This window comes from Hypanus sabinus, chromosome 1, assembly GCF_030144855.1.
Source record: "Hypanus sabinus isolate sHypSab1 chromosome 1, sHypSab1.hap1, whole genome shotgun sequence".
In the NCBI taxonomy this organism is placed as follows: Eukaryota; Metazoa; Chordata; class Chondrichthyes; order Myliobatiformes; family Dasyatidae; genus Hypanus; species Hypanus sabinus.
In genome coordinates, this window is record NC_082706.1 from 162,891,689 (window position 1) to 162,906,985 (window position 15,297).

Here is a 15,297-nt window from a genome sequence, read left to right on the forward strand (position 1 = left end):
CTTTTCATCATTGCAAAGTGCTCAGATCTGTCAATTAATGTTATCAAATGGCACTTACTCACCATAAGCTACTCAACGATGCCCTGATTAAGATCTTATGGACACAAAACTTATCAACAGCCATCTTACAAACATGCACCAAAGAACATAAAGTTGCTCTGCTTTAACTGAATTCAATCAGCATTAAGGAGAAAATACACAAATGGAGTATAAAAAGAAATGTTGTGATTATCAGAGGTCAATCATTCCAATCAAAGGACATTACTCCAAGTGTCCTTCAGAGTAATGTTCAAGGCCGAGGGTTACCAACCTTTTTATGCCTTGGACCAATACCATTAAGCAATGTATCTGTGGAGCCCAGGCTGGGAACCCCTGTTCAAGACCTAACCATCTTATCAATGGCTCCAATAATGACCTCTTCCTTCCATCAGAAGTGGACATGTTTAGTGATGACTGCACAATATTCAAATCCATTCACAACTCTTCAGAAAATGAAACAGTCGATGGTTGCATCCAGTAAAAGATGAATGTTGTCAAGAATAGTAACATTCACACATCAAGAATGTCAAGTAATGATCATCTCCAGCCTAAAACACCCAGCTAATCTTTCCATATTACTATCCCCAATTTCTCATATTCAATATTCCAGGGATCACCATTCTGAATTAATGGGATCAGCCACATAAATACTGAAATTACACGAACAGGTCAGCTGTTGGAAAACCTATACTGAATGATTCACCTCTGGCATCCCACAACCTTTCTGGAGCATAATAGATTACTCTACACTTGCCTGGATGAAACACTGAAGCAACTTAATACTATCAAATGAGACCACCTAATTATCACGTCATAGATTCCCTCCTCCCCCAATGCAGCATGCAACAAGCTGTATCAATTTCAAAATACACTTCAGTTATCAGCACAGACTACTCTGATAATCCCTTTCTAACCCTGTGAATTCCATCATGAAGAAGCCATAGACACTAGATTCATGGCAAAGGAAGCTCCAGATTTCCAACAAGTCACACATCATCTCGACTTGGAAAGATATCATTGCTGTTTAATCAACTTTGGGTCAAAATCTTAAAATTCTCTTCCCAATAGGATTGTGGAATATCACTATCACCACCTTAAGCACTATTAGTCTTATTATCAATATCTGCATTATGAAAAATATTGTCCTAGTAACACGAACTGACTAAATCAGAATGAATAGATCTCAGCATCAAACTAAGGTGGTGCTTGGGGTTTAACAGCATAATCAGTTGACAACAGAAGCTAGTTAATATATCTGGCACCTCCGACTGAAACTAATTATTGCTTTTGTGAAAACACACAGGTAAGCTCAGCGAGAGGAAAGTAAGATGTGTTCAGGAATAGGGATAAGGGTGAGGGTGACTCACAGTGATCAACTGTTGTTTGCAAAACCAGGAAAACAACTCCTACCTTTTAAACTTCAACATGGACTCTTTTTTTAAAGAGGTTCCCATGCCCCAGTGACAATGAACCTCTCATGAAAGAACTCAAGATCCGGAAATACCAGGCATTTTGCCGGCTCTGAGGAGTATAAATAAATTTAAAGTTGGGATCTGCAATGGTTACAGGACCTTAATTTCTTGTGTATTTTTAGGGCTACATTAAAAGAGCCCTTGACCTAATTAGCATTGATTCAAATGTCCATGATATTTCACATTGCTCAATTCTGCTAAATTAGTTATTGTTATGTCTATTTCTCTTTACAGAAAACAATGTTAAATTTAAGTCCTCTATTATAGTAGACAATTTATTTGTTATTAATAAAACCAATTAGATTTTTTCACGTTGTGATGTGCAGTTAAAATAATGTAGTTTTTTTTTGCTTGATAGCCAATGCAGAATATGAGCTGATAGTTTGCATATTATGGTGTATGATAATCACTCCAAACATTCTATACAGATATGGAATACTATTCCACTGTAAAGGAGTATATTAATCTTATTTGTTAAGTAATTTGTGGAAAGTAAACTATCAAGTTAAACAGAAACATGTTTTCAATATATTATAGATTATAACATGAAATGTATGCGGTAAGCTTCTTTCCATATTTGTATCACTCACAGGCTAGAAATATGTATCATGAGCCATATTGCAATCAGAAATTCTGCTGGCACTGCATTACAAATCATTCTGGGAAGGTACTGGCTACATAACAAAGTGGCTTGCAAATATTGTCGCTCTGTCCAAATTTGTAACAAAGGAAAAGTGAACTTTTAGGCCTGGTGCATGAGAAAAGGTAACTAAGTTGAAATATCCTCTCATTGTACTGTAAAGATTTAGAAAATGCACCAACAGCAATAAATGAGATGGACGCAGTGTTGTAATAATTCTGATACACTTGACTAATGCAGTTATTTGCAATGAGGTTGGCAAAATGCCCAAAGCAGTGAGCAAGCAAACAGAGCGAGACAGCTGGCTTAGCACCTTCGATTACTACTGCCATATCCACCAGCTCTTCTGTCAGTGCAGTGTTCACCGATGTGTATTTTAGTACAAACATTTACTCTAAGAAATTCATCCAAAGTACATTTTGTCAAATTTCTCAGATGCCTTTCAAGCAAATGTAGCTGGTGACAAAAGCTGATTATTCAAATTAGCATGCAACACAAGGCAGCTTATGTATTTTAAAGTAATATGATTGCTTTTTGCTTATAATAAAGAAAGGCACATTTGATTTTGAAAGTGACAAAAAGCAATATTAGCAAAGCAAAACAATTTAATGTAATAAATGTAAATGTAATAGGATAAGAATTTTTTGGTTTTGATTTTTATGTTTGCCTGGTTCATTGCATTCAGACATTTGTTTTCAACGTGGTGGCTGAGGGCAGAGGTATATTTTCTCAGTTCTCTATTTTATTCCCAATGCTTAGAAAACAAAATATAAGGTTCACCACTTAAACATTTTCTATTTAAAATATTTGGCATACTATTCTGTTAAAAAGATATAAAACCCATTAGAAGTGCAAGTGGCAATATAATTTGAGAAGTATTACATTCCAATCCATCGGTCTGCTGACATTAACTGATCTTTATCTCTCTCATTAAAATACTGTCTAAGCAAAACAATTAAATCACAAAAATGTTATGTTGAGTTGCCACGAATTTTTAAAACATTATTATTTCTGTATCTGAAGAATATCCTGCTGTCAGACTCAGCTCATTAAGAAAACAGAAACAGGGCCCATTATATATTACTGGTGGTAGGAATAGGATACTTTAAAAAAACAAAATCGGATTATTGCTTGCGCTATTGTTATATATGATGGAATCATACCAGCAGATAGTAAAATAGCAACAGAAAAAAGGAAGCTAAATATTGTGAGAGAGGGGGAGAGAGGAAGAAGAGTGGGGGAGAGAGAAAATCAACAATGACACCCTCTGTTACAATGACACCATACCATTATTCTTTTAATAGTTGATGCAGAACCTTTAGAGTAGTTCTTCAGTAGATCTAACCTTGCTCCATCCTAGCCCTTGCCAACATGTTGCCTCTAAGTGCCATCAGTTCAAGATTTGAGTATTAAGTTATATATATCTTGTGGTCTGTTTGTTAACCACCCAGTTCTGGGTAAACACAACTTCCTGCAGTTAAGATATTGTAGAGTAAAGCTATTGAAATCAAACAATTCATAACACTGACAGAAGTTGTTCACGTGAAACAATTGTTCCCCTGAAAAATGCCATTTGAACCACCCATAGACTGATTTCAAGACAGGCGCCAGGCTAGTCTCTGCTGAGGTTGAAGCTCAGGCTTTCTTTTAGTATTTTAGCTTCATAAAAATGGGTTTGGGAACAGTTAGAGATCAGGTTAGAGTTTAGGGATGGGATGTAGAAGAAATAGTGGACAGACTAGAGCCTAAGCCTCCGTTCCACATTCAAGGCTACTGGTGATGGTGTAGTCAAATGCTGGACTCACAGACCATGGAGACATTTGGGATCCCATCATCAGTGACACCAGAGTTCAAGGCTTAGTTTCGGAGACCAATCATCAGTGAGTCCAGTGTCTGAAGCCAAGAGCTCGTGCTCTCCCTCCTCCAGGGTCCTCATCTGCCATCACCGGTGAGTCCTGGATCAATAGCAAAGGTTGATCAGAGGACCAGATGAAAGCCCTTAGATTGATCAGAAGCCTGATGGTTGATTGGATGCCCAGACATTGAGATCTGATTGCCGGAGCCTGGGTCTGCGAATCTCTGTGAGTTTACTGGGTAAGGCATGGGTAAGGAGAGGGAGGGAAGAGCGGGGCTTTTTTCAGTGTTGTTGCTTTGTCACTTGCTATATTCTGTTTTGTTCTGTTCTGCGGAGCATTGTAGGGAAGCTATGTTGGCACTGGAATGTGTGGCAACACTGTGGGCTGCCTATAGTACACCCTTGGATGTGTTGCTTGTTAACACAACTGATACATTTCACTATATGTTTCAATATATGCAATAAATAAACCTAAATCTGAAAACTGAATTTAAAGTTTGCACCAAGTGTCAGACTTGTAATCCTATTGTGTTCTCCCCATATTCTCTTTAAATCTCCACTGAATCTTTCTCTCACCTCCACTCCGGGGACAATTTGCCGTGGCCCGTTAACCAACCAAGCTCCATGTCTTTGGGATTTATGAGACTTGATCATAGGGAGAATATGCAAACTCCACTCAGATAGAACTGGAGGGCAGGACTGAATACTGGTCAGTGCAAATGTAAGAACAGCTGTACCGGCTGCCCTGTTGTAACTTTCATGACTTTAGCTTCCAATGTTATGAACAACCTCTCCATTGGAAAGATTACCAACTTCTATCTTAGGACTATCATTCAACCTTGTCCCTTCTTAGGTATATTCTATTGCTAAACCCTCAACAATCCTTGATTACCTCCAGGCTTGACTATTTCACCACCATCCTGGCTGACTAAGACACATATGCAAACTCTGCTGGCCACAGCATGGTCTCCACCAAGGCTTGCTCAACTCATCACTCCTGCATATTGCAAGTGTAATGGCTACTAACCATATCAACACTCAAAATTAAAATTCTCACCCATGACCAAATATTTTCATCTAGGATTTCTCCTTTAAATGTAGCTGCCTTTCCACTACCAGGTCCTTTAAAGCACTCAATAAATCCTTCATTGTCAAACCATATAATTTCCCCTCTTAATGTCTCCTTCTTCCTTTCTGATTACATTTCTGTGGTATTTGGTACATTTGGTATGGGCCTCCAAATCCTAAGAACTTACTACAGGGGCACAATTGAGAGCAACCTGAGTGGCTTCATCACTGCTTGGTATGGGAACTGTAATTCCCTTAATCTCAGGACTCTGCAGAGAGTGGTGTGAACAGCCCAGTGCATCTGTAGATGTGAACTTCCCACTATTCAGGACATTTACAGAGACAGGTGCATAAAAAAGTGGCCAAAGGATCATTGGGGACCCGAGGCACCCCAACCACAAACTGTTCCAGCTGCTACCATGCAGGAAACTGTACCGCAGCATAAAAGCCAGGACCAACAGGCTCCAGAACAGCTTCTTCCACTAGGCCATCAAACTGATTAATTCATGGTGTTACAATTGTATTTCTATGTAGTATTGACTGTCCTGTTGTACATTCTATTTATTATAAATGACTATAAATTGCACAATTGCATATTGCAAATTTAGACAGAGTTGTAACATAAAGATTATTACTCCTCATGTATATGAAGGATGTAAGCAATAAACTCAATACAATTCAATTAAACACCATGGATTGTTTTGCTACATATTATTGAAAACTGCTTTTATAAAGTAGTTTGTATGAGAGTGAAAGCTTTGCAAAGATGAATAAACTCTTCTTGGGCTTCCATCCGCATATAGTTATCAATTATAACTGACATTTACATAAAAAACCCTGCCATCTTTTTCAAGGATCATCAAAACATTGGTTATAATTGATACCCATACCTGTCTGGCAGCTTGAGAAGAACTTACACCAGGAAAGCACTAGGACCTTTTTCGTTTTGTGATGTCTACCTATGACACTGGAGGTGTATTTAGGCTTGAGTGCACGAAGTGGTATAAGACCAACTAGGGATTCTTAATCTGATGGCCATTTTAGCTGTCTTAATTTCCAATACAGGCATCAGGTGTATAAACAGTATCACATCAAATCACTTTGCAAATTTATCTAATGATGTTATTTTCATAGGTGGCTTACAAGGTACAATGTAGATTAAATGTGTTTCCTCCTTAATTCTAATTGTTTTCTCTTATTTTGTTTAAAACTTATTTTGTTCAAAAACTAAATTAGACCCATTTTTTTTAGAAAAAGCTGATATGGACAGGGGCCTCACACATAGGAGATGAAGGTAAAGAAAGCTCTAATGCTTTAGCACATATTTCTACATCCAGCCCCAAACTACATGGACTAATTGCTCATCTTTTTTAATGTTTATGAAACTTTGTTCCGCTCTGCAACACTAATCACAGAATTTGCATACATAACAACCCAAGTTGCATTTCAAAAGTAATTCACTAGGATACCTTGAGAACATGATAAATGATATATAAATTATCTTTTCAAGCTATTTTGACCTATCTTCATTATTTTTTAAATTTTGGCCTAGTACTCCTTTGTTTTAATGTTTACAACATTGAATTGCAGTGGATTTAATTCATTTTTTACACTGATCAACAGAAAAAGACTCATGTCATCATGAAAATAGATCTCTGCAAAGTGATCTAAATTAGTTACAAATATAAACCAGAAAATAATTGATTGCATAAGTATTCACCCCCTTTAATATGATATACCAAATCATCACTGATGAAATTTGCTGACGGTAGAATCTCAGGTGGTGACGAGAGGCGAACAGGAGTGAGATATGCTACTAGTGGAACAACAACCTGGCACTCAACGTCAGTAAGATGAAAGAGCTGATTGTGGAGGGTAAGACGAAGGAGCACATACCAATCCTCAAAGAGGGATCAGAAGTGGAGAGAGTGAGCAGCTTCATTTTCCTGGGTGTCAAGATCTCTGAGGATCGAACCTGGTCCCAACATATCAATATAAAGAAGGCAAGACAGCAGCTATACTTTATTAGGAATTTGAAGTGATTTGGCATGTCAACAAATACACTCAAAAACTTCTATAGTTGTACTATGGAGAGCATTCTGACAGGCTGATATGGAGGGGCTACTGCACAGGATGAAAGAAGCAGCAGAACATTGTAAATCTAGTCAGCTCCATCTTGGGTAGTAGCCTACAAAGTACCCAGGACATCTTTAGAGGAGCAGTGTCTCAGAAAGGCAGTGTCCATTACTAAAGACCTCCAGCACCTGGGACATGCCCTTTTCTCACTGTTACCATCAGGTAGGAGATACAGAAGCCTGAAGGCACACACTCAGTGATTCAGGAACAGCCTCTCCCCCTCTGCCATCTGATTCCTAAATTCACTTTGAAGCTTTGGACACTATCTCACTTTTTTTAATATACAGTATTTCCCTTTTTGCACATTTTTAAATAATCTATTCGATATATATAAATTGATTTGTTTATTTATTATTATTATTTTTTTTCTCTCTGTTAGATTATGTATTGCTTTGAACTGCTGCTGCTCAGTTAACAAATTTCATGTCACATGCTGGTGATAATAAACCTGATTCTGAATCTGGTGCAGCCAATTGGTTTTAGAAGTCACATAATTAGTTAAATAGAGATCAGTTTTTAGAGAACTGTGTGCAGTCAAGGTATTTCAATTAATTGCAGTAAAAATACCCCTGTATCTGGAAGGTCCAACTGCTGGAGAGTCAATATCCTGGCAAAAACTACACAATGAAGACATAAGAACACGCCATACAACTCCGTGAAAAGGTAAACACCAAGTACACTGCAGATGCTGTAGTCAAAGCAACATGTACAACACGCTAGAGGAACTCAGCATATCAAACAGCATCCATGGAAACAAACAATCAACGCTTCGGGCTGAGACCCTTCGTCAGGCTGAAACGTTGACTCCTCATTTCCACGGATGCTGCTCGACCTACTGAGTTCCTCCAGCGTGTTGTACGTATTTCCAAGAAAAGGTTATTGAAAAGCACAAATCAGGAGATGGATGCAAGAACACTTGCAAGTCATTGAATATTCTTTGGAGTACAGTTAAGACAATCTTCAAGAAATGTAAAGAATATGGCACAGCTGCAAATTTGCCTCTAGCAGGCCGTCCTCAAAAACTGAGTGACCGTGCAAGAAGGGAACTCATTAGGGAGGCCATCAAGAGACCAATGACAACTCTACAGGAGTTACAAGCTTTAGTGGCTGAGATGGGAGAAACTGCACATACAACAAGTGTCACCTGGGTGCTTCACCAGTCGCAGCTTCATAGGAGAGTGGCAAAGGAAAGCCACTGTTGAAAAAAAACTCACATGAAATCTCAGTTAGTGTTTGCCAGAAGGCATGTGGGAGACTCTGATGAAACCAAAAGTGAGCTTTTTGGCCATCAGACTAAACACACATCATCAAAAACACACCGTCCCCTACTGTGAAGCATAGTGGAGGCTGCATCATGCTGTGGGGATGCTTCACTGCAGCAGGCCCAGGAAGGTTTGTAAAGGTAGAGGGTAAAATGAATGCAGCAAAATACAGGGAAATTCTGGAGGAAAATCTGGTGTAGTCTGCAAGAGAACTGCGAGTTGGGAAAATATTTGTTTTTCAGCAAGACAATGACCTCAAGCACAAACCCAAAGCTACACAGGAATAGTTTAAAAACAAAGTTAATGTACTGGAATAGCCGTCAAACTAATTGAGAATTTGTGGACTATTGTGGACTATATCCTTGAAAAGGACTATTCACTTATGATCCCTGTGCAATCTGACAGTGCTTCAGCAGTTTTGTAAGGAAGAATGGGGGAAAAAGCTGGTAGAGACCTATCCATACAGACTCAAGGCTGTAATTGCTATCAAAAGTGCATCTACTAAATACTGACTTGAAGAGGTGAATATTTATGCAAACAATAGTTTTGTGCTTTATATTTGTAATTAATTTAGATCACTTTGTAGAGATCTGTTTTCACTTTGACATGAGTCATTTTCTATTGATCAGTATTAAAAAAAGCCAAACTAAATCGACTGTGATTCAATGTTATAAAACAATAAAACATGAAAACTTCCAAGGGAAGTGTTTTTTTTTGTCTCTTTACTTCAGACAGATCTACATGTAACTTCATTGCAGGAAAGCAGCATCCATCATCTGGGACCCCCTCCCACCCAGGCCATGCTCTCTTCTGGCTGTTTCCATCAGGAAGAAGGTACAGGAGCCTCAGAACACACACCACAAAGTTCAGGAATAGTTATTACTCCTCAAGCATTAGGCTCTTGAATCAGAGTGGATAACTTCACTCGACTTCACTTTTCCTGTCACTGAACTGTTCCCATCAACCTATGGACTCACTTTCAAGGACTCTTCAGTTCATGTTCTTGATATTTTTTCTTTTGTATTTGCATAGTTTGTTGTCTTTTGCACACTGGTTGTCTGCCCTTTTGGGTGCAGTCTTCCATTGATTTTATAATGGTTATTGGATTTACTGATTATGGCTGCAAGAAAATGAATCTCAGGGTTGTATATGGTGGCATATGTGCACTTTGATAATAAATTTACTTTGAATTTTGAGTTGAACTGATTCTGAACTGGCAAAAAAAAACATCCAATACACCACAGAATAATCGCTCATTTATTCTCTTTGCAATTTCTTCATCATCTATAGCTTTAATTACCTGAAGATAATCCTTGATGCGACCTTCAGTTTTCAGCTTGTCATAGTAGATATCTGCAAGTTTACTTTTCGTGTCCAGATAAGTCCCTTGTAGTTGCTTATACTCCACAGTTCGAATAGCATTTTCCATAAGTGCTGAAGCAAGCTTAGTCTGGAAAATTACCAGAAAAAAAATGTTACCGCTTATAAGAAGATCCTTTCTTGCCATAACAAAGCTTCCATTTGCTGGTTGGATTCATCTTTAAAAACTTGCTATTTACAGTCAAAGATGTGAAACGTCATTTAAAATCATGGGAAATTACCTAGGGTAAATTTTATTACCAAGGCTTAAATGCAGCCCATTCGGTTGGTAAGTCAGTTATTTTTCTTCATTGAGTGTAAAGATTCAGATGATAAAAATCTGGTTGCTTGGTGAGTTGTTTTAGGTGGTAAAATTGCCTTAAATATTCATCAGACTGCAATCATCATGAGCAATTGTTTGACTGAGTGAGGCAGTGCAAAGTTTGAAAAGAACTCGGGGCCTTTCGGAACTTTTTGATTGGCTGCAAGCAATTCTCTTGAAAACCAGGCAGAGTGACGGTGACAAGATATTCAATAGTTAGGGAGGCAGCAGTAGATACTCATAGAACACTACAGCACAAATAGAACCTTCGACCCATCGACCTGCTGAACAATTAATCTGCCTGGTCCCATCGACCTGCACCCAGACCATAGCCCTCCATACCTCTCCCATCCATGTACCAATCTAAATTTCTCTTAAATGTTGCAATTGACCCTGCATTCATTACCTGTGCTGGCAGCTTCTTCCACAGTCTTACCACTATCTGAGTGAAGAGGTTTCCCCTCAAGTTCCATTAAAAACATTTCACCTTTCACTCTCAACACATGACCTCTAATTGTAGTCTTACCCAACCTCAGTGGAAAAAGCCTGCTTACATTTAACCGTCAGATTCTGAGGTTGTGAAAGCAAAGCCAGGATGATGTTTGCCTCCCATGTGCTAGGGTCCAAGACATCTCAGAGTGACTGCAGAAGATCCTCAAGAGGGAGGGACAGCAGCCAAACATCATAGTGCACATTGGCAAAAATGACAAAGGTAGAAAGGAGGAAGTAGTTCTGTCCAGTGAGTATAAGGAGTTAAGAAAGAGGCTGAGGTGCAGTACCTCCAAGGTAGTAATCACTGGAATACTCCCAGTACTACATGCTAGCCAAGGGCAGGAATAGGATGATAGTACAGACGAATGAGTGGCTCAGAGAGTGATGCAGGGGACAGGGTTTCAGATTTCTGGATCATTAGAAACTCTTCAAGGGAAGAAATGAATAATACAAAAAGGGTGGTTTACAACTAAACCTGAAGGGAACCGTTATCCTTGTGGGGTGGGTTTAAACTAATTTAGCAGGAACAGGGGAACAGGAGTGATGGGGTTGAGAATGGGCAAATGTTGTAGAAGTTAAAATTGCAGTCAATTAAACATGGGGCAAAATCGAAAGGGTGATGAATACAGGACCGATAGTGTTATATTTTAATGCGTGCAGTATATAGAATCAGGAAGATGATCTCATAGCGCAGTTAGAGATTGGCAAGTATGCTGTTGTGGGTATCACAGAGTTGGGGCTGAAAGCAAATCATAGCTGGAAGCTTAACATCCAAGGGTACACATTGTATCAGGCAGGTAGGCATAGAGGGTGTGGTGACTGTTGATAAAAAGTGAAATCAATTCCTTAGAAAGCAGTGACTTAGGATCAGAAAATGCAGAATTCTTCTGGTAGACTTAAGAAACTGCAAGGGTAATATGTCCCTAATGGGACTTGTATAGAGGTCCCCAAATAGCAACCAAGTTGTGGGATATAAATTACAATGGGAGATAGAAAGGACACGTAATAAGGTCAATGTTACTATAGTCATGGGGGATTTCATTATGGAAGTATATTGGGAAAATCAGGTTGGTGCTGGATTCCAAGACAGGGAATTTGGAGAAAGCCTACAACATGGCTTTATAGAGCAGCTTGTGGTTCAGCCCACTAAAGGGAATGGCAATTTAGGATATGGTATTGTGTAGTGAACCATATTTGATTAGGGAGCTTAAGGTAAAGGAATCTTGAGGAGGCTGCAAGAATTCACAATGCAGTTTGACAGGTAAAAGATAAAGTCAGATGTAGTAGTATCACAGTGGAGGAAAGGGAATTACAGAGGCTTGAGAGAGAAGTTAGCCAAAGTTGATTAGAAGGGGACAGTATCAGGGATAAATAGCAATGGCATACTCGGGGAATTTTTGAATAGTAGGGGAATTAAGAATTATAGGGTAAAGTCAGGGAGCTGGAGGTGAGTCCATGGCCAGATCAGCCATGTTCCTATTGAATGCCAGAGCAGGTTCAACAGGCCAGATAGCCTACTTCTATTTCTATTATGTTCTTATGGCTGGAGTTTCTGGGGGAAAATCGAAGATAAACCCCAAAGATTAAGAAGTACTCTAAAGGGAGGATAACACAATGATGGGTGACAAGAGACAGCAAAAAAGCAAAAGGGAGGGCATATTATATGCTAAAAAAACAGTGAAAAGTTAGAGGTTAGGGAAGCTTTTAAATACCAAAGACCATAAGGAGAGAAAAGATGAAGTGTGAAGGAGCGCAAGCCAATAAGATAAAAAAAAGATACCAAGAGTTTTTTTTTCCAGATACATAAAGAGTAAACCAAAGGCTAGAGTAGATATTGGACTGCTGTGAAATGACACTGGAGACGTAGTAATGGAGGACAAAACAAAATGGAGAATGAAGTAGGTACCTTGTGTCTGACTTCACTGTGGAAGATATCGGCAGTATGCCACAAATTTGAGAGTGTATGGAGGCTGAAATGAGTGTAGTTGCTTTTACTAAGGAGAAGGTGCTTGGGAACTGATGCACCATCAATGACTCACTCTGAGACGTAAAGGCGAGATATCAGCTTTTATTGACTGGAAGAAGGAACAAGCAGTGAGTGACCACCATACTACATCCTGGAGACTGAGAGGCCGGGCTCAGGCCTCAATTGCCTTTATACAGAGGTCTGTGGGAGGAGCCACAGGAGCAGTCAGCAGGGGGGGCGTGTCCAGGCAGGTATACGTAGTTCACCACAGGAACTTGAAAGGTCTGATTGTAGATACATCACCTGTATCAGATGGTATACACCCCAGGGTTCTGAAAGAGGTAGCTGAAGAGATTGTGAAGGCAGTAGTTACTATCTTTCAAGAAGCACTAGATTCTGGAATGATTCTGGAGGATGAGAAAATTGCAAAAGACACTCCACTGTTTAAGAAGGGAGAGAAGTAAAAGAAAGGAAATTATAGTCCAATTAACCTGACTACAGTGATTGGAAAGATGTTGGAATCCATTATTGAAGATGAATTTTTGGAGTACTTGGAGACACATGATAAAATAGGCCAGAGTCAGCATGGGTTCCTTAAGGGAAAATCTTGCTTGACAAATCTGTTGGAATTTATAAAGAAAATAGCAGGCAGGATTGACAAAGGAGAGTCAGCGGATATGGTTTACTTGGATTTTCAGAAGGCACATGAAGTTGCTTAACAAGATAAGAGCCCATGGTATTTCAGGAAAGATATTATGATGGATACAAGATTGTCTGACAGTCCAGATGCAAACTGTGAGAATGAAGGAAGTCCTTTCTGGTTGGCTGCTGATGACTAGTGGTGTTCCACAAGGTTTGGTATTGGGACAGCTTCTTTTCACATTATATGTCAGTGATGGATGATGGAATTTATGGCTTTGTGACCAAATTTGTGGACAGTACAAATATATGTGGGGCACAAAGGACTTAGGGCAGACTTAGAGAATGGGCAAAGATGTGTGGCAGATGGAGTACAGTGCAGGGAAGTATAGGGTAGAAAGAATAAAGGTGTAGACTATTTTCTAAACAGGTAGGACATTCAAAAATCAGACGTGCAAAGGGCTTGGGAGTTCTGGTCGGTGAAGTGTTCCCCAAAGATTAACATATAGGTTGATTCAGTGTTAAGGAAGGCAATTTTGAGAGGGCTAGAATTTAAGATCAAGAATGTCATGGTGAGGCTTTACACAGCATTGGTTAGACCATAACTGGAAGTATTGCGAGCAGTTTTGGGCATCTTATCTAAGAAAAGATGTGCTAACATTGGAGAGGGTTTACAAGGATGATTGTGGGAAAAAAGGGCTTAATCCATGAGGAGCGTTTTATGGTTTGGGGCTAGAGATAAGAAGAATGGGGGTATCTCATTGAAACCTATCAAATATTGAAAGGTCTGGATAGAGTGGATGTGGAGAGGATATTTCATATGGTGGGTGAGTCTAGAGCTAAAGGGCACAGCCTCATAAAAGCAGGATATCCATCCATTTAGAAAGGTGATACTAAGAAATTTCTGTAGCTAGAGGGTGATGAATCTCTGGAGTTCATTGCCATCGAGGCCAAATCTTCAAGTATATTTAAAGTGGAGGTTGAAAGATTTTTGATTAATCAGGAAATTAAAGCTTCCAGGGACAAAGCTAGAGAATGGAATTGAGAGGAATAATAAATCAGCCATGATAGAATGATTGAACAAACTGGATGGACCAAATGGCCTAATTCTGCTCCTATATGCCGTATGGTCTTAAATACAGTGTTTTATGTGGAGCACAGATTTACCCTGCAATTTGTGCCAGTGGTGTCTTGGGAATGATATTAGGATATCTGATGCTAAAACATAACAGATGCAGGTAAACAGCAATATCAAGTTTAACTTTAATGAAGTAGTCCACACTATGCATTTCCCTCACAGAACCAATTCAGTTGCTGGATGAATACTCCCCCCACCCCCCGCATTTAAAAGGATCAATTATTAACAGTGTTTCTTACATTCAGCTAATGTTTGTGAATTCCAGAATTCACATGAGCTCACACATCATACAGAGTATACATTGGTAAATTAACTTTGATTTCACGGTTTCTGCGATAAACAATTGGTCGATGATATATCCAGATATAGCAGAGGGGTCTAGGAATATAAGCACAGATTCTTTAAAAGTGATGTCAGGGCTTGTACATAACCTTGGTGAGGCTGCATTAGGGAAATTGTGTTCACCCTGCTGTAGGGAAGATGTCAGTAAGCTGAAAAGAGTTAATGTTGGATTAGACATTAAATGGGTAATTGTTATTTTCTTTGTTTAACTTTTTATGCCTGCTCATATTTTACACAATTACCTATATACATATAATTGTTCAGTATGTTTCCTAGTGTTCACAGTATGTGTGTGCAATTGTTCAGTGTGCCTCCTAATGGTTATAGTTTTTTCTCTTTCCGGAAGCTTACTTGGTACCACATTATTTTAATAGTGGTTATCTGATTGGTTAACTTTTATCTAAATATGTGAATGGAATGTTTCTTATCTATGGTATAAGAAGGGCTGAGCACATTGGCCTGCCATCTTTGGTTCTTCTTTTCCTTCCCCTACTAGTCTCTTCTTCTTCTGCAGGTTCAATATTGTCATTGAAAGTAAAATTGGATAGGTATATGGACAGGAAAGGA

General features: G+C 39.0%; 1 protein-coding gene across 16 annotated transcripts in view; it reads right to left on the reverse strand.

Annotated features, from left to right (window-relative positions):
• LOC132399618 (coiled-coil domain-containing protein 178) overlaps positions 1-15,297 on the reverse strand; it is a 310,549-nt gene that overhangs the window by 78,923 nt on the left and 216,329 nt on the right. For 13 of the 16 annotated variants that reach the window (XR_009514029.1, XM_059980243.1, XM_059980177.1 and 10 more), the window contains one exon: positions 9,773-9,922. Coding sequence is in view for 12 of the 16 variants with exons in the window: in XM_059980243.1 (XP_059836226.1) it covers positions 9,773-9,922 (150 nt within the window). In the remaining 4 variants the exon portion in view is untranslated. Of the gene's footprint in view, positions 1-3,956; positions 4,107-9,772; positions 9,923-15,297 lie in introns of those variants that run through there. The other 3 variants (XR_009514032.1, XR_009514031.1, XR_009514035.1) reach the window with 2 other exon arrangements.